The 23,900-nt window shown below is 35.1% G+C and overlaps 1 protein-coding gene across 1 annotated transcript in view; it reads right to left on the minus strand.

Annotated features, from left to right (window-relative positions):
* The window catches only part of LOC136039767 (teneurin-a-like), a gene marked incomplete in the record, with an annotated part of 538,588 nt that overhangs the window by 430,249 nt on the left and 84,439 nt on the right, over positions 1–23,900 (minus strand). The window contains 1 exon segment of the mRNA XM_065723631.1: positions 2,915–3,109. Within this exon segment, the coding sequence (XP_065579703.1) occupies positions 2,915–3,109 (195 nt within the window).

Consider the following 23,900-nt stretch of genomic DNA (forward strand, 5'->3'; position numbering starts at 1 on the left):
TAGGAGGCGTTTCCCCCTATTTTCTAAAATGACGCAAAGTTTCTCAGGCTCGTAACTTTTGATGGATAAAACTAAACTTGATGAAACTTATATATTCAAAATCAGCATTAAAATGCGATTCTTTTGATGTAGGTATTGGTATCAAAATTCCATTTTTTAGAGTTTTGGTTACTATTGAGCACGGGTCGCTCCTTACTACAGTTCGTTACCACGAACTGTTTGATTGGAATTTCTTAAAAATGTAAACTAACAAAATTCGAACTTTAGCGTAAAAAGCAAGGTATTGACTAGGGAACGGACCCCCTCATATACATAATAATTTCTGTTCCTTTTAAGTTTTTATGTTGCTTCTTAATTTCAGTTGAAATTTTTTTTAATTTTAATAGACTTTTGGTAAGTCTTATATTTTTATTATTATTTCTTAGAGCTTGAAAAGTTCTACAGTTTGTTTTAAAGTTTTAGAAGCAAACTAATTGAATCATTTTACAACAAGTAATTCAACATTTAAATAGTAAATTAAACAGTTAAACAGTAAATAATAATAAAACAGTCAAATTAGCTTGATCGATCTTAATCCCTTTTTTTATTAAATAAAAAAAACAAGTTTTTTTTAACGGAAAGTAAGGAGCGACATTATAACTTAAAACGAACAGAAATTACTTCGTATGTGAAAGGGGCTGCTTCCTCATCAACGCCCGCTCTTTACATTAAAGTTTGACTCTTTCTCTTAACTACTTTTTAAAACAGTAAAAAGCTTTAGCGTAAAGAGCGGGGCGTTGATGAGGAAGCAGCCCTTTTCACGTACGTTGTAATTTCTGTTCGTTTTAAGTATTAATGTCCCTCCTTACTTCCCGTTGAAAAAACTTGTTTTTTTAAATTAACTTCTGAGCGTTTTTGAAACAATGCATGTTTTGATTTTGGCTCTCCGCAGATGAATAATTAAAACAAAATATGCATATTTATTTATTTGGCCAAATGACTTTCTCATAGTTTTGATCGAGTGATTTTGAGAAAAAAGGAGCGGGAGAGGAGGCCTAGTTGCCCTCCAGTTTTTTGATTACTTAGAAAGGCAACTAGAACTTTTATTTTTTTTACAAATGTTTTTATTAGTAAAAGATATACGTAACTTATAAATTAGCTTACGTAACGAACTTCTGTATTCTCATGTTCTTATTACGTATATGAGGGGGTTCACCCCCTCGTCAGTATCTCGCTCTTTACACTAGACCTTAAATTTTGTCCCAATTTCTTAAGAATGACCCCTGAATCACAAAAGGCATAGAATAAATAGTTGAAATTACTAAAAATACTTTAGCGTAAAGAGCGAGGTATTAGGAGGAGGTGAGCCCATCATATGCGTAATAATTTTGTTCGTTTTAAGTGGTTTTAATTCTGCTTCTTACTTTCAGTTGAAAAAACTTTTTCATATTTATTTTTTCATTGTTTTTTTAATAATGTTAGAAAATCCTGCACTCCCTTCATGGAAATTTTCTTCCCCCATGATAAATTCCTCCAAGGAATGTTCCCCTAACATATCCCCCCTTCTCAACCCCCCTAAAAAAATACCCCTGAAAATGTCTGTACACTTCCAAATAACCATTACTATATGTAAGCGCTGGTCAAAGTTTGTAACATATAGTCCCTCCCACGGGGACTGTGAGAGAGTAAGTCGTCGCCAAAGACATAGTTATAAGGTTTTTCGACTATGCTGAAAAAATGGCTATCTCAGAATTTTGATCCGGTGACTTTGGGAAAATAATTAGCCTGGGAGGGGGCCTAGGTGCCCTCGAATTTTTTGGTCGCTTAAATAGGGCACTAGAACCATTCATTTCCGTTAGAATGAGCCCTCTTGCAAGATTCTAGGACCACTGGGTCGATACGATCACCCCTGGGAAAAAAAACAACAAACAAACAAACAAATAAACACGCATCCGTGATCTGCCTTCTGGCAAAAAAAGCAAAATTCCACATTTTTAGGTAGGAATTTGAAACTTCTACAATAGGGTTCTCTGATACGCTGAATCTGATGGTGTGATTTTCGTTAAGTTTCTATGAGGTCTCTCCCCTATTTTCTAAAATGAGGCAAATTTGATGAAACTTATATATTTAAAATCAGCATTAAAATGCAATTCTTTTGATTTAGCTATTGGTTTCAAAATTCCATTTTTCAGAGTTTTGGTTACTATTGAGCCGGGTCGCTCCTTACTACAGTTCGTTACCACGAACTGTTTGATTAGCTCGATATAACAAGGCCTGAAAAGAACAAAAGAACAAAAAAATAAAAATAAAAAGTAGGAAACAAAAGTTCAGAAGCTCGAAATAATGGTATAACTAGAGGGTTATATAGACATTTATAACCTGATAAGTAAAGGCGGAACTTACCTAAAGATAAGTTTTTTTTTAAATATAAAGGAATCTGAATTTGCTCAAGAGCTCTATTCCAAGTACGGGAGAAATTTCTGTAGATAATCTCCGGTGTAACCCTATTTGCAAGCTGAATTAGAAGAGCGCAGTTCAATTCAAAAATGATAATATGTTGAATACTACTTGAAGTTTTAAAACAAAGGATTTCAATTTAAAGATCATTTGTATTTTCTTTGCACGGTATCTCCTATCCATTTTTTTTAAAGATTAACCATTCACTCAGAAACTAAAAAAACAGATTAATATGCAGTGAACCCCTTTTAACGATTATTAAGAGCAAAAAATTTTAATAAGAATATGGTGGCACTGCTACTAACAAGTAGTTAAGGCATAAAGCCATCTAATATTGACACAGTTTACCACTACTCGAGGGTGAAGAATTGTGCCAGTTAGATAACCCACTATTTTCAGAGTTCCAGGCAACTCATCATTCACTCCAATTCCACTGCCAAATAAGAATACACTCAGGTGAAAAAAGTGTCTAACTTACTTTCCTGGCAATTTGTTCCAAAATGCCCATTATCACAAATGCAGTGTCCTTGAGAACATACACCGTGGTCACCACAGCCATCTGTTGGGCACTCAGCATTTGAGATTTCACATTCAGGGCCAGACCATCCTTCGTCACACTTGCATTTTCCCCTTAGAAAATAGCCATGGTCACTACAAAGCACGGGACAAATATCTGCAAAAAAAACAACATTAATATGAGGCAAAGCCATGTTGCTGCTTACTTCCAATTCTAGGAAATACTGTGTTATGAATTAATTGTAGTTTAAAATATATATTTCAAATTACAGTGGTCTCCTATCAAGTTTGCTTTCATAACTCTAGTGGCAAAGCCAGGGAGAGAAGGAATTTTATTTCATTCTTCAATAAATAACTGGCAGTGTCTAATGCCACTTCCGTCAATATAAAGCCAAAACTAAGGCCGAAAACATTTCAAACTATTGAATACCCCTGCCAAATTTATTTAAGTAGTTTTAGTGGCAAAACCAGGGGGAGAAGCAATTTTATTTCGTCCTTCAATAAATAACTGGCACTATCTAATGCCACTTTCGTCAATATGAAGCTAAAAATAAGGCCAAAAAACATTTCAAACTATGGTATACTCCTGACAAATCTATTTACGTAGTTTTAGGCCTCCCTCTGGCACAGCCAGAGGGAGGGGTAGAAAATCACAATATGTATTTTAAATTCGAAAATATTGGTAAGTTGGGTCATTCCTTTCAATACGTTGGGTTATTCCTAAGATACAATATCGGCTACACCCTTGTGGAATTGGCTATTTCATTATTCTATATACAAATGCCTGTGTCTAAAGTTAATTTCATTGATACAAAGTCAACGAAATTATCACTTCCTCGCTTTTCCTCTTCTCTTGGATCAATGTACATTGAGAAATGGGATAAAGAGAGTATACATAAATCTTCTTTAAAGTATCTTCTTTGGTATTATGTCATCTTTAGTCTTTTTTTACATAAGACATAAATAATTGAGTATAAGGAAGCATTCATTCGATTAAACGAGTTCTTATTTTGATTAAAAAATATGTTTTCTAATCATTATCTTTCGAACATAGAAAATTTGTTTTAGCAAAACTGAAATTATTGAACATAAGGAAGCATTCATTGGATTAAATGAGTTCTTATTTTGACTAAAAAGCATATTTTCTAATCATTAATCTTTTCGAACATTGAAAATTTGTTCTTAAATTTTAACAAAAACCTCAAATTTCGCACTGAAAAGGAACAACTAATCAATGCGTCAATTAATCTTTTGTCTGTGACTAGGGTATTTAAGGACTGATAGGGAGGACCCAAATAGAAAAATTAGCGAAATGATCAAAATATTATCTGGTAAAAATCTTCCTTGCAAACTTGTTGCATCTTAAAAGAATTGGAGCCTATGTTGCCTTGATCGGACATTCCCGCTACAAAAATTGGAACAGCCAAGCAAAAATTAAAAAATTAAGATATATTTTAGAAATACCACACTGGCAGTGAAAACAAACAAAATGATAACAAACGACAATGTACATTAAATGAACATCCTGTCAGCATAACAAACTTAATATAAAATCGAGTCCATAAAACCTTATGATTTTCAGCATGTCCCATCTTTACAGTGGGGAATATTGACAATCAGCTAATACTATCACAAGATTTAAACCAATCACGCTTATCATACACTCTTTATCATAGTTCACTCGCCCGAAAATGATTTTCTTAAATTCTCTAATGCTCGTAATCACACTTGTTTACTGATATATAAACATTTCTATTTTTCTAATACTCCCAATATGTTTTGTTTTTCCCAAGAGGCAAACAGTCACTCCTCGTCCAACGGCCAGCTTACAACATCCCTTTTTGCACCTATCTTCAAAAAATGGCTTCCCTAAATGTCTATTTCACCCCAAAAACTCAAAAATAACTACCCTAGGTCTTCAACAGCTATGGACCAACAATGTGTAAAAATTTTGATATATGAACAGCGGGAATCATCCATTCATCCTAGGCCAGAACTAAGGTAGATAGCCATAGATCTGAGGGATGATCGAGGTTTTTGGATTGACTGATGACGGACAATGTCCACTGGTCTTGTATGCAAAACGGGGGACTAAATTCGCTTGAACTCACTGGCGAACAAGTGACCTAACCCTAATAGGCCTGCCCGTTTGGAGTCTCGGCCGGAATGCCGTGTTTTAGGATTGACACATGACACTTAAGTCGCCTGGAATCGCAGGTAAACAAGCTTCCAGTCCAAAGCCTAATAGGATTTTCGTATTGCCTGTGATTCCAGGCGACTTAACTGTCATGTGTCAATTGGATTAAAAAATGTTTAAATAATTTTTTTTAACTGAAAGTAAGCAGCAACATTAAAACCTAAAACAAACAGCAATTATTACGTGTTTAAAGGGGATTACCCCCTCCTGAAACACCTCGCTCCTTACGGTAAAGTTTTTTAGTAATTTTAAAAAAGCTCCCTATTTTCTAATTAAACGACCCTTGTGTTTCAGGAGTCTTTCTTAAGGAATTGGGACAAAATTCGAACTTTGGCGTAAAGAGTGAGGTGTTGAAGAGGGGGCAATCCCCTTCATACACGTAATAATTTCTGTTCGTTTTAAGCTGTACTGTTGTTCCTTACTTTTAGTTGAAAAAACTTGTTTTTTTTTAATTTAATTTTTGATCCTTTTTAAGTAATGCCCGGAAATCTGTCCCCACCTCCACGGAGAAATCTCCCTCCCTATGGAAATATCCTCTAGACAATTCAATCCCGGTGAAAATTTACTCTGGATAATTACCCCAAACAACTCCACGCGTAAAATTGAGACGCAAAAAAAAGAAAGCAAGACAAAAAAAGATTTCTTTTTAAAAAGAATTTTGTATAGGAATTCTGGTAAGTTCCCCCAGTGTATAATTTCCCCTGACAAGTTTACCCCCCTGAAACTTCTCTCCCCATAGAAAATTCCCCCTTAGAAAAATCCCCAGCAAAAAATCTGCCCCCCACCTAAAAATGTATACATACTTCACAATAGCAAATACTATGTGAAAAAAAGGGCAAATTTTATGACTTAAAGACCTTTCCCCTGGGACTGTGGGGGTCATTTTATATCCCAAGGTATAGTTATTGGACCTTTCAACTATGATGAGCAAAATGGCTATATAAAAAATTTTGTTCGGATGACTTTGAGAGAAAAGGGGCGGGGAGGGGGCCAGGTTGCCCTCCAATCTTTTTGGTCACTTGAAAAGGGCACTAGAACTTTTAACATCTGTTCAGGTGAGCCATCTCCCGATGTTCTAGGACAAATGGGTCAATACAATCACCCTTGGGAAGAACAAACAAAAAAACAAACAAATAAACACCCATCCGTGATCTTTCGTCTGACAAAAGATACAAAATCCCACATTTTTTTTGCAGATAGGAGCTTAAAACCACTAGAGGTTTTTGATACGCTGAATCCGATGGTGTGATTTTCAATACGATTGTAATACTTTTAGAGGATATTTCCCCCTCATTTTGGAAATCCGGTGATTTTTCTCAGGTTCGTAGTCTTTAGTCGGTAAGACCAAGCTTAATGAAACTTATATATTTCACCATAAACTAGAAAGACTCGAAAGATTTTCTGTAAAATAAAAATACTGCTAGTTTTCAAAATTTGATGTAATTAAAGGAGAAATGGAATTTTATTATATGATTTAAAAATGAAGTAGCATTTTAATGAATTCAACTAATTTCGTCTATTTAGGTGATCAAGCTTCGCACATTGAACCTTTAGAAAAATCAAACCCATGACAGTAAGGATATTGGTATTTATCTTTTGGAGAGACATAAAACATTTACCACAATAAATAGAGTAATCTGCAATTATAAAAACAAACAATAAAAAAAGGTTTTATCTGCAAGTGTATTATAAACTAAAAACAGATTTTTATTCCTGCTACATGGAAAAGCTTATGTTTCTTCAGACTAAAATGAAAGCATGGGGCTGTCATTATATGAGTGATAACTATTAAATAACAACTTTCCATACCACAAATATCCATAAATTTTAGTATTCAAACGTTCATTGTTTCAAACAGTTCGTGGTAACGAACTGTAGTAAGGAGCGACCCGGCTCAATAGTAACCAAACTCTAAAAAATTGAATTTTGATGTCAATAGTTACATCAAAAGAATCACATTTTAATGCTGATTTTAAATATATAAGTTTCATCAAGTTTAGTCTTACCCATCACAAGTTACGAGCCTGAGAAAATTTGCCCCATTTAGGAAAATAGGGGGAAACACCCCCTAAAAGTCGTAGGATCTTAGCGAAAATGACACCATCAGATTCAGCGTATCAGAGAACCCTACTGTAGAAGTTTCAAGCTCCTATCTACAAAAATGTGGAATTTTGTATTTTTTGCCAGAAGACAAATCACGGGTGCGTGTTTATTTGTTTGTTTGTTTTTTTTTGTTTTTTTTTTCCCCAAGGGTCATCGTATCGACCAAGTGGTTCTAGAATGTCGCAAGAGGGATCATTCTAACGGAAATGAAAAGTTCTAGTGCCCTTTTTAAGTGACCAAAAAAATTGGAGGGCATCTAGGCCCCCTCCCACGCTCATTTTTTTCCCAAAGTCAACGGATCAAAATTTTGAGATTGCCATTTTGTTCAGCATAGTTGAAAACCATAATAACTATGTCTTTGGGGATGACTTACTCCCCAACAATCCCTGGGGGAGGGGCTGCAAGTTACAAACTTTGACCAGTGTTTACATATAGTAATGGTTATTGGGAAGTGTACAGACGTTTTCAGGGGGATTTTATTTTGTTTGGGGGTGGCGCTGAGGAGAGGGGGCTATGTTGGAGGATCTTTCCTCGGAGGAATCTGTCATGGGGGAAGAAAAATTCAATGAAAAGGGCGCAGGATTCTCTAGCATTACTATAAGGAAACAATGAAAAATAAACATGAAAACGTTTTTTCAAATGAAAGGAAGAAGCAGCATTGAAACTTAAAACGAACAGAGATTATTACGCATATGAGGGGTTCTAAAAATACTTTAGCATAAAGAGCGAGGTATTTAGGAGGAGATAAATACCTCGCTCTTTATGCTAAAGTATTTTTAGTAATTTCAACTATTTATTCTACGGCCTTTCTGATTCAGGGGTCATTCTTAAAGAATTGGGACAAAACTTACGATTTAGTGTAAAGAACGAGGTATTAACGAGGGTACAAACCCCCTCATATACATAATAATAATTAAAGAATATAAAAGTTTGTTACGTAAGTTAATTCTAAAGTTACGTATATTTTTTGCTAATAAAAAAATTCGTTAAAATTAAAATTAATTGTTGCCTTTTTATGTAACGGAAAAATTGCATGGCAACTAGGCCTCCTTCCCCATCCCATATTTCTCAAAATCGTATGATCAAAACTAAGAGAAAGCCATTTAGCCAAAAAAGGAATTAATATGCAAATTTCATTTGAATAGTTTACGTGTGGAGAGTCAAAATCAAACATGCATTAATTCAAAAACGTTCAGAAATTACATAAAAAAAAACTAGTTTTTTTTAACTGAAAGTAAGGAGCGACATTAAAACTTAAAACGAACAGAAATTACTCCGTATATGAAATAGATTGTTCCCTCCGCAATCCCTCGCTCTTTACGCTAAAGTTTGACTCTTTGCCACAATTCTGCTTTTTAAAACAATTAAAAGCTTTAGCGTAAAGAGCGAGGGATTGCGGAGGGAACAATCTATTTCATATACGGAGTAATTTCTGTTCGTTTTAAGTTTTAATGTCGCTCCTTACTTTCAGTTAAAAAAAACTAGTTTTTTTTTTATGTAATATAGGTAGAGGGCAAAAAATGATTTCTACTTATTAGCACATGTGGAGACAAAATATTTTCTTTTTTTGTTTGGTTTTTCTTTTTCTTTTTTTTTGTTTTTTTTTAAGATGACAAAATACTGAAAAACTGACTATTAGTTTAAAAAATAATTATCACAAGACTTATCAATTTCACACAGTTCGCGGTAACGAACTGTAAGTAAGAAAAGACACGGCTCAATAGTAACCGAAACTCTAAAACACGGACTTTGTATATTGACAGATATAGCAAAAGATTTGGCTTATTACGTTGTTTCAGTTAAAAAACTTGTTTTTTTTTTATTTAATGTATAGAAGAACCAGTTGATTGACACAAAAATCGGTTGTTTCAGTGTAAACAGCTGAATTCTCTACTAGCACTATTTGTCATTAGGTTTTGCCTACTTTATCGTTCAACGTCAGCAACGAAAAGTAAGGAGCGACATTAAACCTTAAAACGAACAGAAATTACTTCGTATATGAAAGAAGCTGCTTCCTCATCAACGCCCCGCTCCTTACGCTAAAGTTTGACTCTTTCTCTCAACTCTACTTTTTAAAACAGTAAAAAACACTGAAACAACCGGTTTTTTGTGTCAATCAACTGGTTCTTCTATACATTAAATAAAAAAATAAGTTTCTTAACTGAAAGTAAGGATCGATTTTAAAGCTTGAAACGAACATAAACTACTCCGTATATGAAAGGGGCTGTTCCCTCATTAACACCCCGCTCTTTACGCTAAAGTTTTACTCTTTCTCTCAACTCTACTTTTTAAAACAGTAAAAAACTTTAGCCTAAAGAGCGGGGCGTTGATGAGGGAACAGCCCCTTTTATATACGGAGTAATTTATGTTCGTTTTAAGTTTTAACACCGCTCCTTACTTTCAGTTAAAAAACTTGTTTTTTGTATTTAATTTCTGAACATTTTTAAATTAAGGCATGATTTGATTTTGGCTCTTCGCACATGAATAATCAACACGAAATTTGCATGTTAATTTATTTTTATGGCTAAACGGCTTTCTCATAGTTTTGATCGAACGATTCTGAGAAAAAAAGAGCGAGGGAGTAGGCATAGTTACCCTCCAATTTTTGGTTATTTAAAAGGGCAACTAGAACTTTTAATTTTTTACGAACGTTTTTATTATTAAAAATATACGTAACTTACGAATTAGCTCGCGTAACGAACTTCTATATTTGTATGTTTTTATTACGTGTATGAGGAGGTTCACCACCTCGTCAATACCTGGCTCTTTACACTAAAGCTGAAATTTTGTTCCAATTCATTAAGAATGACCTCTGAATCACAAAGGGCGTAGAATAAATAGTTGAAATTAATAAAGTTACTTTAGCGCAAAGAGCGAGGTATTAGGAGGAGGTGAATCCCTCATATGCGTGATAATTTCTGTTCGATTTAAGATTTAATGCTGCTCCTTACTTTCAGTTGAAAAAACTTTTTCATGTTTAATTTTTCATTGTTCTTTAAAAAATGCTAAAAAATCCTGTGCGCCCTCCATGGAAATTTTCTTCCCCCATGACAAATTCCTCCATGGAAACATCTCATCGCACAACTCCCTCCCCTCAACCCCTCCCCCAACCAAAAAAATCCCTCTGAAAGCATCTGTACACTTCCAAATAACCGTTACTATGTGTAAACACTGGTCAAAGTTTGTAACTTGCAGCCCCTCCTACGGGGACTGTGGAGGAGTATGTCGTCCCCAAAGACATAGTTATTAGGTTTTTCGACTATGGTGAATAAAATTGATATCTCAGAGTTTTGATCCGGTTACTTTGGGAAAAAATGAGCGTGGGAGGGGGCCTAGGTGCCCTCCAATTTTTGGTCACTTAAAAAGGGCACAAGAACTTTTCATTCCGTTAGAATGAGCCCTCACACGACATTCTAGGACCAATGGATCGATACGATCACCCCTGGGGAAAAAAAAAACAAACAAATAAACACGCATCCGTGATCTGTCTTCTGGCAAAAAATGCAAAATTCCACATTTTTGTAGATAGATGCTTGAAACTTCTACTGTAGGGTTCTCTGATACGCTGAATCTGATGGTGTGCGTTAAGATTCTATGACTTTTAGGGGGTGTTTCCCCCTTTTTTCTAAAATAAGGCAAATTTTCTCAGGCTCGTAACTTTTCATGGGTAAGTCTAAACTTAACGAAACTTATATATTTAAAATCAGCATCAAAATGCAATTCTTTTAATGAAACTATTGGTATAAAAATTTTGTTTTTTAGAGTTTCGGTTACTATTTAGCCAGGTCGCTCCTTACTACAGTTCGTTACCACGAACTGTTTGATACCAAATATATGAAATTCTTTAAATTTAGTGTGACCCATGAAAAGCTACGAGCCTGGGAAAGTTTGCTTGACTTTCGAAAAGGGGGGACACCCTTTAAAAATCAAACAATCCAAAGGTTCGTGGTAACGAACTGTAAGGAGCAACCCGGCTCAATAGTAACCGAAACTCTAAAAAACAAAATTATCATACCAATAGATACAATCAAAAAAATTGGATTTTAATGCTGATTTCAAATATATGATTTTGATCAAGTTTAGTCCTACCCATCAAAAGTTACGAGCCTGAGAAAATTTGCCTCATTTTCGAAAAAAGGGGGAAACACCCCTCGAAATCAGTGAATTTTAATGAAAGTTATACCATTTACGGGAAAGGTATTTTCATGGAGTTTTTGAATTGTTGAACTTTTTTATTTGAAGTTTTTTATTGTTTTAAAAAGTATTGTTGTGAGAAAGAATCAAACTTTAGCGTAAAGAGTGGGTCATTGAGGAGCGGACAGCCCTTTTCATATACGGAAAATTTTTTGTTCGTCTAAGTTTTAATGTCGCTCCTTACTTTTAGTGTATTTTTATTTAATCTTAATCAAAATCACATCCACAAATTCAACGTATCCGAGAACCCTATTATAGAAGTTTCAAGTTCCCATTTGCAGAAACGTGGAATTTGGTATTTTTGGTATTTTTTTTGGAATTTGTCAAAAGAAAGATCACGGAGGCGTGTTGATTTTTTTTTCCCAGGGGTGAGCGCAGCGAACCAATAGTCCTAGAATTTCGGGAAAGGACTCTTTCCAACGAGAATTAATAGCTCCCTCCTCATCTCCCCCTCTCCACCCCTAGCTCTCCACCCACCCCCTTTTTCCCTCAAAGTCGACCGTGCAAAATTTTCGTATACCTATTTTGTTCAGCATAGTTGAAAAGTCCAGTAACTGTACCACTGGGGATAACATGACCCCCCACAGCCCCTGGGAAAAAGTCCGTAAGTCATGAAGTTTGCCTATTGCTAACGTAGAGCATTTGTTAATGGGAAGTAAACCGAAATTTTTTTTGAGGGGGTATTTACACCGTGGGGCTTTTCCATGGGAAGAATTTTCTGTGGGATTTTTTCGGGGGGTAAACTCTGCGGGGGATTTTGCCAGAAGCCCTATACGAATTTATTTTCATTTGTCTTGCTTTCTCATTGCCAACTCAATTTTACATGTGGAGATGTTAAAGGGAATCGTCCACGGGAAATTTTTACCGGTTTAGAATTGTCTAGAGAATCTTTCAGTGTGTGGGGGGGGGGGGGTATTTTCAACGAGAGAAATTCTCCATAGAGGAGTTTTCTTTGTGGGAGAAACTTTCTACTAGGGGGCGGGGGAGGGGCTATTTGCAGGAAAACTTTTAAACAGAGGAGGAGATTCTCCGTATTATATTACAAACAATTAGAAATTAAAGTATTTTTTAAATGAAAGTGAGCGAGTCTTGCGGACACAAAATCATCCGCAAGAAACTTTCCGGGTGGAATTTTGAACTAGAATAGAATTGTCTGGAGGAATTTCCCTGACGAAAGGGTGAGGTCTTATTTGGAAATAACTTTCCATGTGGGAATTTCCATGGGGGAAGGAATTTTCTACGGAGGGGCAGCCCGATTTCCTGGCATTATTTCAAACGATCAGATATTATTTTAAAAAAATGTTTTTTTTTTTTCAACTGAAAGTAAGGAACAATATCTAAAACTTAAAACAAACAGAAATATTATTTATATGAAAAACTCTTTTCGCTAAAATTTGACTTTGTGTCGGAATTCTTTAAGAACGACTCCTGAAACACAATGGCGTTTAATTAGAATAATAAAGCTCTTTTTAAAACTTTCTAAAAAGCTTGAGCATAAAGAGCGAGGTCTCGAGGACTGATAACCTTTTTCAGATACGTAATAATTTCTATTCGTTTAAGTTTTAATATTAATCCTTAATTTCAGTTGAATTTTTTTTAATTTGATTTTTACTTTACGAGACGAAAATACGCATATAAAAAAAATCTACTGCGGAGTCTACTGAAAGTGCAACAGATCACTGAACATACAAACAAATGGATTAAAGAACGAAAAAATAGATCCTACTTTCAGGACAACATGTCAATAGGTGTGATTAAAAATTGATCTGTAACTTAATAAAAACTCCTTTTAAAATAAAGAAAAATCAATTATAAGAAAGCAGAAAACATGGATTTTAGAGAGATAAAGGGGTTGACAGGCCCTAACCCCCTGTGTATGTGCCTGAGTAAAAGTAACACTTTTTGACCGATTTTTTCATTGATCGGTAAAATTCTATAACTTGTCTGTTCTTTTTTTTTTCTTTTTTTTTCTTGTTTCTTCCATGTTTAGCCAGTTCTGTCTTTGACCTTATTTTTCACCGCTAGACGAGTGAATTTAAACTTCTGCCAACCCTTTGAATCAATAAGGCTTACTCTGTATTTCATACAGTATCTTTTTACAAAGTAAAATAATGAGGTTCCACACCTGGAACAGTTCAACTTGAATAATTTTTCAATTCGTATGCAAAATAGAAAAGGGGATCACATTTTTCATTACTTTTAAGCCCCCTTTTCTATCTATTATCTTAAAGCTGTAATAGGGCCTTTTGGTAGACGAAATGGAAACCTTATTCACTCTAAATTTGCCATAAAACTTGATCTATTTTCACGGACCTTACTATCTACCATTCCCAAATGTATAGTCTAAAGTACCCAACGAAGTTTTATTGCCCTTCGTGAGGGAAAGAAGGAAATTTTAAGTCATGCAAGATCTTGAACTGAAGTTTAGGGTCCAAATAACTTCCCTATTGATGGTAGCCTGTCCTGGGAGTACAATTCACCTATTTATTACAGTTGACTTCGCAGTGGGTAAACATAATTATCTCCAGTAACATGCAAAAAAAGAAAGGATTCTAATATTTGATTTGATTTTACTTGCTATATTTTTGTATCTTCACATACATTATTGATTTTTCACTATTTTGTTTTGTTTCTATTAGAAAGTAATCAACGCGTCTAGTATTACTCTAATAATAAAATGATTAATATAAATTAGAAAGAAGTGCTTATTCATGCTTAACTCACTCTTTTTTTTATAAATATTATGGATCCCTTATCCCTTTTGTTTGCACTTTAATTATGACACACAGACAAAAGGATGCAACAAATGAAACTGTTTAAATCGATATTTAACCAATTTTACCCTATCAGTCTTGTTTAAGCCTAATTTATTTTAATATTTCTAGATTCTTTTTAATTTCTTGTCAGTGCTGTCTATTTCTGTTTTAAAAAAATATTTCTAAACAACAGCATTGATTTATATATATATATATATATATATATATATATATATATATATATATATATATATATATATATATATTATGACAAAACATACATTTTTGTCCGCATAAAACATCTCTTACGATGGTCGTATTTACTCCGCTTAGACCTTGTACCGTTCTGCTTAGTAAACGAGCCCACCCTCAATTTTCACAATTTTTCAGAAAAGTAAAATTAGAATTTCCTCCAAGGATTTAGCCTCGAAAAATCTGTAAAAATTATAATTTTTGGTTGAATAATTTTGTCTTAGTTGTTGCGCATTCCATAAAGGTTTTGGCGTGGTACACTTTGAACTAGAGGCATCTGTGTACTCATTTTGTCTCTTTTTGTCGGTCTTACCGACGTCCTAAGAGGTTGCCGTGGTTATGAAAATCAAACAGTTCGTGGTAACGAACTGTAAGTAGGGAGCGACTTGGCTCAAAAGTAAGAGCAACTCTTGAAACGAAATTTTCATACCAATAGATACACCTAAAGAATTGGATGTTTATGCTGATTTCAAATATATAATTTCAGTCAAGTTTAGTCTTACCCATCAAAAGTTACGAGTCTGGGAAAATTTAAATTATTTTCAAAAAAAGGAGAAATGCCTCTAAAAGTCATAGAATCTTAATAAAATCACACCTTCAGATTGAGCATATCAGTGAACCATACTGTAGAGGTTTCATGCTCCTATCTGCAGAAATGTGTAATTTTGTATATTTTTTTTGCCAAAAGAAAGATCACAGATACGTGTTTAATTATTTCTTTCCCAGGGATGATCGTATTGACCCAGTGGTCCTAGAATATCGTTAAAGAGTTCATTTTAACAGAAATTAAAAGTTCTAGTGCCCTTTTTAAGTGACCAAGAAATTGAAGGGCAACTAGGCCCCTTCCATGCTGATTTTTTCACAGAGTCACCCAATCAAATTTTGAGAAAGCCATTTTGTTCAGTATAGTCGAAAAATCTGTCTTTGAAGATGACTTAATCCCCCATAGTCCCCGTGGGAAGGACTGCAAATTATGAACTTTGCCCATTGTTTACATATAGTATTGGTTATTGGGAAGTATACAGAAGTTTTCACGGGATTTTCTGGTTGGGAGTCGGGGGAGGGGATTATATGTGATGATGTTTCCATAGGGGATTTTTTCTGGGAGAGGGGAACCTTCCATAAAAAGGGGTGCCGAATTTCCCATTATTTAAAGAAACGAACAGAAATTAAATAAAAAACAACTTTTTCTCAACTGAAAGCAAGAAGTAACATTGAAACTTAAAACAAACAGGAATTATTATGTATATGAGGGCTTGACCCCTCGTCTATATCTCGCTCTTTACACTAAAGTTTGTTTAGTACTTCCAAAAGAGCTATTTACTCTAGTTCAACGGCCTTTGTGATTCAGCGACATTCTTAAAGAATTGGGACATAATTCACATTTTATCGCAAAGAGCGAGGTATTGACGAGGGAGTAAGCCCCCTCATATGCGTAATAATTTCTGTTCGTTTACGTTTTAATGTTGCTCCTTGCTTTCAATTTAAAAAAAAACTAGAGTTTTTTATTCAATACAGCCAGAAGATACAGAATCATTAGATATACATTAATTAATGTTTAACCTATTCTTGAGAGAAGTTTGAGATATACTCTTTTGCTTCGGGGAAAAAAAGCTTTCTGGAGCCACGAGGAAGCTGGAATTGTACACCTACATCCTGCTTAGGCTTCATTGGCCTAGCGAGCCCAGTTCTTCAACGTATATTCACAAAAGACAGAATGACAAGTCTTCACAACCAAGGGACTTCTGAAGAGCTTTAGTCTGCAAGAGAATTTGCAGTCTAAATGCTCATGAAGTGGCCTTTTTGCCGGCCTTAGAAGTCTAATGGACGATGGTAAATAAGAATGATTAACTTCTTCTTTTGTATGCTAATCCAGTGGACAAAAAAACTGTTTAGTATGGCTCTAAATTCCAGTTGAAAAGGAGAACATCAGAGAATCAAAGGGGAAGGAGAAGATAATACCCCAATTGGGTTGAGGTGCTAATTGGGTTGAGGCTCCACCCAATTAGCACCGCTGGAACCACATCATATGTAAACCAAGCAGCAGCAAAAATGTGTTTATAAAATGACGTACTGTATTGATTTCTATCTGAGAGCACTCTACGAGGAATATAGCCTGGCTTTTGGTCAGCCTTTGTCACGTCAATATCTCTCCAATGTATCCTAAGCACACAGAGGAGTAAACCCCCTCATTGACTTTGTGTTGACAGATGAGATAGTAAATTTCGAAGCTGCCAACCCTACTGTGACAATTGCTTCCTAGTTGCAAGTTTTTTTTGTTTTGTTTTTTTTTTATTTAGAAATGCCTTAACAAATTGATGCAAGTCAATAGACCTTTTTTTTAGTAACAAATTTATATGTATTTATTAGTAAAACTGATGATATTATCCGGTATTCGAAGTACCACTTTTTATGTGTAAACGAATGAATTGCTTGTCTAAGAGCTCTAGTTCCAAACTCTGTCTCCTCAGCATAGTTGACTTATGGATAATAAAAGTCAGTAGAAATATATGACTAGACAACTTCCATAAAGGGGACTTTCTGTTATAATAAGTGGAAAATGTAGTTTTCTAAGATTACATTAGATAAGAAATTTCATTTGGTATTCAGCTATAAATGAAAATGTTACGCCCAAAGAAATGAGAGGGGTGGTTTATAACTTTTTGATGCACTACTAAGACGGCAATTTAATTTAGTTGCCACAGACAGAAATTTGTGGCAAGAAAATGGATAAAAGCTTTCCAAACTAGGCTGTATTAAGGTTCTTAGCAAATATTCTGAGCTAGCAATAAAAAGTAGCCGACATCAGAGCTTAAAATTCTGATGAAGTTGATATTAAGCTTATAAATTTGAAAGAGTACTTTTACTTGCAAAAATGTGACAATTAATGCGCAATAGTAGTGAAACCTCTAAAGTTATGCATAATTTTACAATTTACGAATTATTAAAATATGATGTGATATCTTTGTACTTGAGCAGTGAAGACGATATCAATTTCCCTATTGGGTATATTTTAGGTAGAGCTGGATCATATTAACTCGTCAGTTTTTATGTTGAGTTCTTGCAAAATCTTTTACCGTTTTTTTTTCTTTTTACGGTTCGTGTGTAATTAGAGTCCCTGAGCTGTAATTGGGGCTCAGTTTTATCACAATTGAGTTGTGTTAGGGGTCAAACCGTATTAGGATTGAATTGTGCAGTAGTCAATGGCAAATCCAGGGGTGAACACACCTTTAAATTGACTAAAAGTCCTTTTTTGACAGTTTCGCTGACCAATCTGTCAAGAAAAATGAGATTGAAACAATAAATATAATGAAAACTACTAAGAAATATTCAAACTCTAGCCATGGAAGGGCCATTGAGTTCTAGGCCCTGAACTTCAATTGCAAGAAAGAGCTGATAAAATATTGACGAGCTATAATCCCGTATGTAGTGAAAGTAGAAGTTTCATACCATGCTTTCAGTATCCTTGTGATTCTTACCATATGTAAGTGTTACCTGCCACTAGTTATTTTTTAGTTGTCTGCTAGCCGTCATGATAATGAAGTTTCATTTTGAGTAAAATCCAGATTTACGACAAACCTGACGAGATTAGTCATTTTCTCCTTGCCATATATTGAAGTCTCAAGGGGATAGCAGAGAAAATCTTATTATGGTGACCCTGGGAGTATTAGGCATAAATGGGTGCCTGTTGCAACTAATTTCAGCCACCGTCCATCCACTGGCCATCCTGCCCAGTGTCTGACCGTGAGGCAGAATATTTTTTGGAATACGCTGCTGAGGTTGCATTTCCTGTAGCCAGTAATGACTGCCAAAACCATGCTTCAAGGGAGGGGTCAATCACCGTGGTTACGGGAAGTACCAACCGTGGCTGAAGAAACATCTCTCGGGGAGCAATTAAGGATGGAAGAAAGAGTTTCTGTTGCTAGTATCGAGTCTGATGAGGCGTAGCTCACCACTGATGATTGGTAAGCGCTGGGTAACTTTCTCTCCTTTCTTTTGAGCTACGAATTTTGCCGGCCTGAAGCTGGTGGGTGTGGTTCTTGGGATGTGGGAAAACAATGGTGGATACCTTGTCACTAATAAGGAAAACTTTTTTACAAAGTGGAGGACAACAGATAGGTAAACTCTATATCAAAATACCACGCCCACAGGGGCCCCAATAGCCTACTGGTTCAGTATTTATTTTGTTTTTCTTTTTTTTGGGGGGGAGGGGTAGGAAGGCATTTAACCCTTGTACCTTGAGCCTTGAATCAGTTTTGTGAGTCCGCTCATAATGGTAATAAAGGGAATGTTGTTTCTTATATGGTCCTTTTTATCGGTTATAATTTTTCAAGCTCATTTAAAACAGATTTAATCTTAACTTCCGATCCGTATTTTTATTTTTAGGAAAGCCAACAGTTTAATGTATCAAGTAGGTCTACGTCCATCCCTTTAAGTTTTCGCTTCTGTCACTCTAGAAAACATCAACATCCTTTTTGTATCAGTCTTGTTGCTCCTTGTATTTCCTACTTACGAGTATTTTACCTATTTTCGTACATTTTTGAGCTTGTACCCCTCACCCTTCCCAGAAGTAAGCTCCAACTTATGTGCCAATTACTTACTCTGCACATTTTTTTTGCAAAAAAAATACCTTGGTTCACTTCAACAAAATTCTCTTTATAGCTCTAGTGACTTATCGACATCTAGCACGCACTTCTTCAGATACTAGTTTTGTCGACTAAATGATGGGATTTTGCTGTTTAAGGGCATCGGAACTATCCTAGTGAGAAGGAACGAAAGGCAAAAAATTTCCATTTCAAACAGAAAGGTAACATTTATTAAACACATTTATCGAATTTTAATTATTTTTATCCAAAAATTGCGATGAAGACTCTCCCAAATGGCCCGTAACGCCAGAATTAGAATCAGTACAGAAATTTAGCAGTGATTCAGTCTCAAATTTTGATTTTTTTTTTTCAATAAAATTTCTTAGAGTTTTTCAATTAACTTTGTGCTGATTCTGCAAGCTCGGATAGTTCAGATTGACGAGTGTGATGTCTTGAAACCCCATGAAGAAGTAGAAGGTAACAAACGTAAATATATAAACAATGAAGGAAATTTGGTCGAAAATTCTAAATCTTGGCATTCATATAGTATCCTAAGTATTTTGGAGACGGAAGCCTGTCATTTAGACTAAATACCCACCATCTCATAAAGAGGTTCAAATATATTCGTCTCTATTTTACCACTTAATGTAAAATCCTACTTTTATTCGTGCTCAATTTTTTAAACGTATCTGGCAAAACCTAGCGATATTGCTGCTTTGAAACATGCAGTAATAACAAAACCCGGCCCAATAGCTCGAGTTCACGATGATTAGCTTCGATCCCTATTGGCCAACAATAAACTGGAAACAATACCAAACTGAGTTGATAACCAAGGGATCTTCAGAATTCCTAAAAGTGGATTTTTTTTTCTTTGACTTTCAATTGGCTTAATTTAGCTTGATTGAGGTTGGCGGAATACTTATAGGCTGTAAGGGCTATAATTTGTCTAAAATTCATGTCTTTATTTTAAATTGTAAATACAGGGCGTGTGGGGGGTATCCACCCTCCCGTTCCTCTGAATCTCAAAAATGACACTAAACCTTCTGATTAGCAATCCAATAAGCCTCCTCAAAACTTTATACGATCACCCTTTCTATATAAACCTTATTTGCCCCCAAAACATAATTTACAACCCTTGCCATTTAAGGCTGTAGGAGGGTTGTTATCGTTAAATACATAATTTCAGGACCTTTCAACTACGTTGAACAAAATACACATCGCAAAATTTTTATTGGATGTGTTTGGGGAAATGGTGGGCGTGGGAGGGCGGTTAGTTGTCCTCCAATTACTTTTGACTATTAAAATGGGCACAAGCCCTTTCAATTTCCAACTGAATGAGCCTTTTTAGAAGTTTCTAAGACAACAAATGGTCATTTCTAAATTTCTACTAAATTCATTTTAGGAAAATGCGATGTGTGGGGCGGGGGGGGCTGTATCCGACCTTCGATGACTTTTAATCTTATATAGGGTACTAGAACTCCTGATGACAAATCCAATGGGCCCCCTCCGAAGTTTTTACGACCACCCTTTCAATGCAAACTTTATGTGCACCCAGGACATAAATCACAACCCTTGCCCAAAGGGCTATGGGAGGGTTGTCATCCTAAAAGACATAATTTTAGGACCTTTTAACTACGCTGAACAAAATAACTAACTCAAAACCTAGATCTGATGTGTTTGGGTAAATGGTGAGCATACTAGGGGGCTTAGTTGCCCCCTAATCCCTTTCAACTATTAAAAGAGGCGCTAGCCACTTCAATTTCCAATCGACAACAAATGACCATTCAGGTACATTTCGGGAAAATACAAGGTTTGGGAGGGTATCCACCCTTCGATTACTCTGAATCTTAAAGAAGGCACTGGAACTTTTGATTATCTATCCAATGAGCCCCCTCCGAAGTTTGTACGATCACACGTTCTATATAAACCTTAAACGCTCCCAGGGCATATCTTACAACCATTGCCCTGATGGCAGTGGGGGCAGGGCTGTCATCCTTAAAGACATAATTTTCGGATCTTTAAACTATGTTGAACAAAATGGCTGTCTTAAAATTTTGATTGAATGTGTTTGGGGAAATGGTGGGTGCGGAAGGAGGATTAGTTGCCCTCAAATCACTTTCAACTATTGAAAATGGCACTATCCCTATCAATTTTCGATTGAATGGGCCTTTTTGAAGTTTCTACAACAACTCCTTCGATATGAAGTGCCCTCGTCTAAAGAACAAAAAATAAATAAATAATACATTGTGTCCGCATCGCTTTTTACTTAGGCAGCGCTATCGTGATGCCTATGATAATTAGAATACATTCAATATAGCAGCAATTCATGGTTGTTTTTCACAAAATTAATAAATGCGTAATCAGGGGAACATCTTTTCAGCCTAATGAGAGGGAAAGAGAAACCAGCAGAAAAGTTGGAAGGTGCTATATTTTCTTCGCTATAGTATAGTTTATTAATACTTCACAGATTGAAGAAGATAGCATGTTGAAATAATTAAACCTCCATTTAATTTATCGATTTCTCAAAAATCTAGTTTCGACATGCCGCTTTTGAATGGACCTATTATAAAAGTAAAGTCTTCCAGAGTCTATACCACTAAGTGTCTATAGCACTATTCTATACCATTTCAATTTTAATTGACACGCTATAAAAACAGGAAACTAATTAGACATCTGATATACCAACTTTAGCGCAAAGAGCGAGGTATTGACGAGGGGGTGAGCCCCCTCATACATGTGATAATCTCTGTTCGTCTTCCAGAGTCTATACCACTAGGCATCTATACCACAGTTTATACCACTATTCCATACCAATTCAATTTTAATTGGTTCGCTATAAAAACAGAAAACTAATGTGACATCTGATACATCAACTTTAGCGTAAAAAACGAGATATTGACGACTGGGTAAGCCCCCTCTATACGCAACAATCTCTGTTAGTTTTCCAGAGTCTATACCACTAGGTATCTACACCAGTAGTCTATACCACTATCTATATCACTAGTCTATACCATTATTCTATAATAATTCAATTTTAATTGGCACGCTATTAAAACAGGAAACTAATGAAATATCTGATATACCAACTATAGCGCAAAGAGCGAGGCATTGATGAGGGGGTTAGCGCCCTCATATACGTAATAATTTGTGTTCGTCTTCCAGAGTCTATACCACTAGGTATCTATACCACTAGCCTATACCATTATCTATATCACTAGTTCATACCACTAGTCTATACCACTATCTATATCACTAGTCTATACCACTATTCTATGCTAATTCAATTTTAATTGACACGCTATTAAAACAGGAAACTAATGAACTATCTGATATACCAGCTTTAGCGAAAGAGCGAGGTATTGACGAGGGGGTTAGCACCCTCATATACATAATAATTTGTGTTCGTCTTCCAGAGTCTATACCACTAGGTATCTATACCACTAGCCTATACCATTATCTATATCATTAGTCCATACCACTAGTCTATAACTATTCGATTTCAATTGAGACGCTATAAAAAAAAAGAAAAAAAAGAAAAAAAAAAAAAAAAAAAAAAAAAAAAAAAAAAAAGGAAACTAATGAGACATCAGATATACCAATTCCTGGAAATTTTCATTCCAAGCTCTCTGCCAAGGAAAAAGTACAGAAAAGTAGCTGGTTCTATTTCATCAGATGAAAGGGGAGCTTTGTTATAAACTACGCAATTGACCGGGTTTCTAATGACAGGAAATTAATTAGTTCGAAAAGAAAAGTGATCTTAATTTATTTTCATCCTACATTTACTCAAATTTTCAGTTTTGACCGAACTCCAACCAATCAAAAGTAACATGATCGAGATAGATCGTTTTACTTGCCATCGGAGTCCATATTGCTTATTTGATATATATAACGTATATGATACAAAAGGATATTTAGTGTGTTTCCAGGGGAAATGTGATTAATTATTTGGAAGTATGAACAGAACAACCCAAAACAGAACAACCACAAAATTCGTTGGGGGAAAAATTATAGCTTGAATTGATGTAAATAAAAAATTTTAAACAAAGGCTGCTAGGATCTAGTGATATATTGAAATTTCAAGGGTTAAAAACTGAAAAAAAAATATATTAGTATCATCTATGAATAAAATTTAAAATACGAAAGAATGTGAAAATAAAAGCTCTTTGTTTGAATTGTTTAAGTGGAAACTTATACAACCATATATCCCTTTAAAATTAGGGGAAATAGGGATTTCAATTCTTAGTGAAAAATACCTCCATTTACAATTATGCAGTTATAGGCAGTAGTGGGGGCCAAATGAAAAAAAAATCTGGGAAAAAACCAACAAACGAAGAGGACACCAAACAGTTTAAGAAGGTTTAGCTTTTCTTTGCAGGCGTAATTATCTTTGGGAGTCAACACATAGTTAACGTTTGAATTCTTACGGATGATAAATTAAAAAAAAACGTTAAAACTTAAAACGAACATAAATTTTTTCGTATATAAAAGGGGTTGCCTCCTTCTCAACACCTCGCTCTTTACGCTAAAGTTTTTTGGTATTATTGAAAAAAGCTTCTTAGTGTTCCAATTAAACGACCCTTGTGTTTCAGGAGGAGGCAACCCCCGTCATATACGTAATAATTTCTTTTCGTTTTAAGCATATATCGAATATATTTATATATATATATATATATATATATATATATATATAGGCTATATCGAACATAACGTGATATTTGCAATATTTGCAAGTTCAACAAGCAGAATTTGCCCCTTTACCTCTTTGCTGAGGAGAGTGGCAAAATAGGAAAAATTTTAACCATAACAGTGACGTAGTCTGATGCACATATCATGGTGAATTCTGAAAGAGATTCTTGTTGT

This window comes from Artemia franciscana, chromosome 20 (assembly GCF_032884065.1).
Source record: "Artemia franciscana chromosome 20, ASM3288406v1, whole genome shotgun sequence".
Classification (NCBI taxonomy): Eukaryota; Metazoa; Arthropoda; class Branchiopoda; order Anostraca; family Artemiidae; genus Artemia; species Artemia franciscana.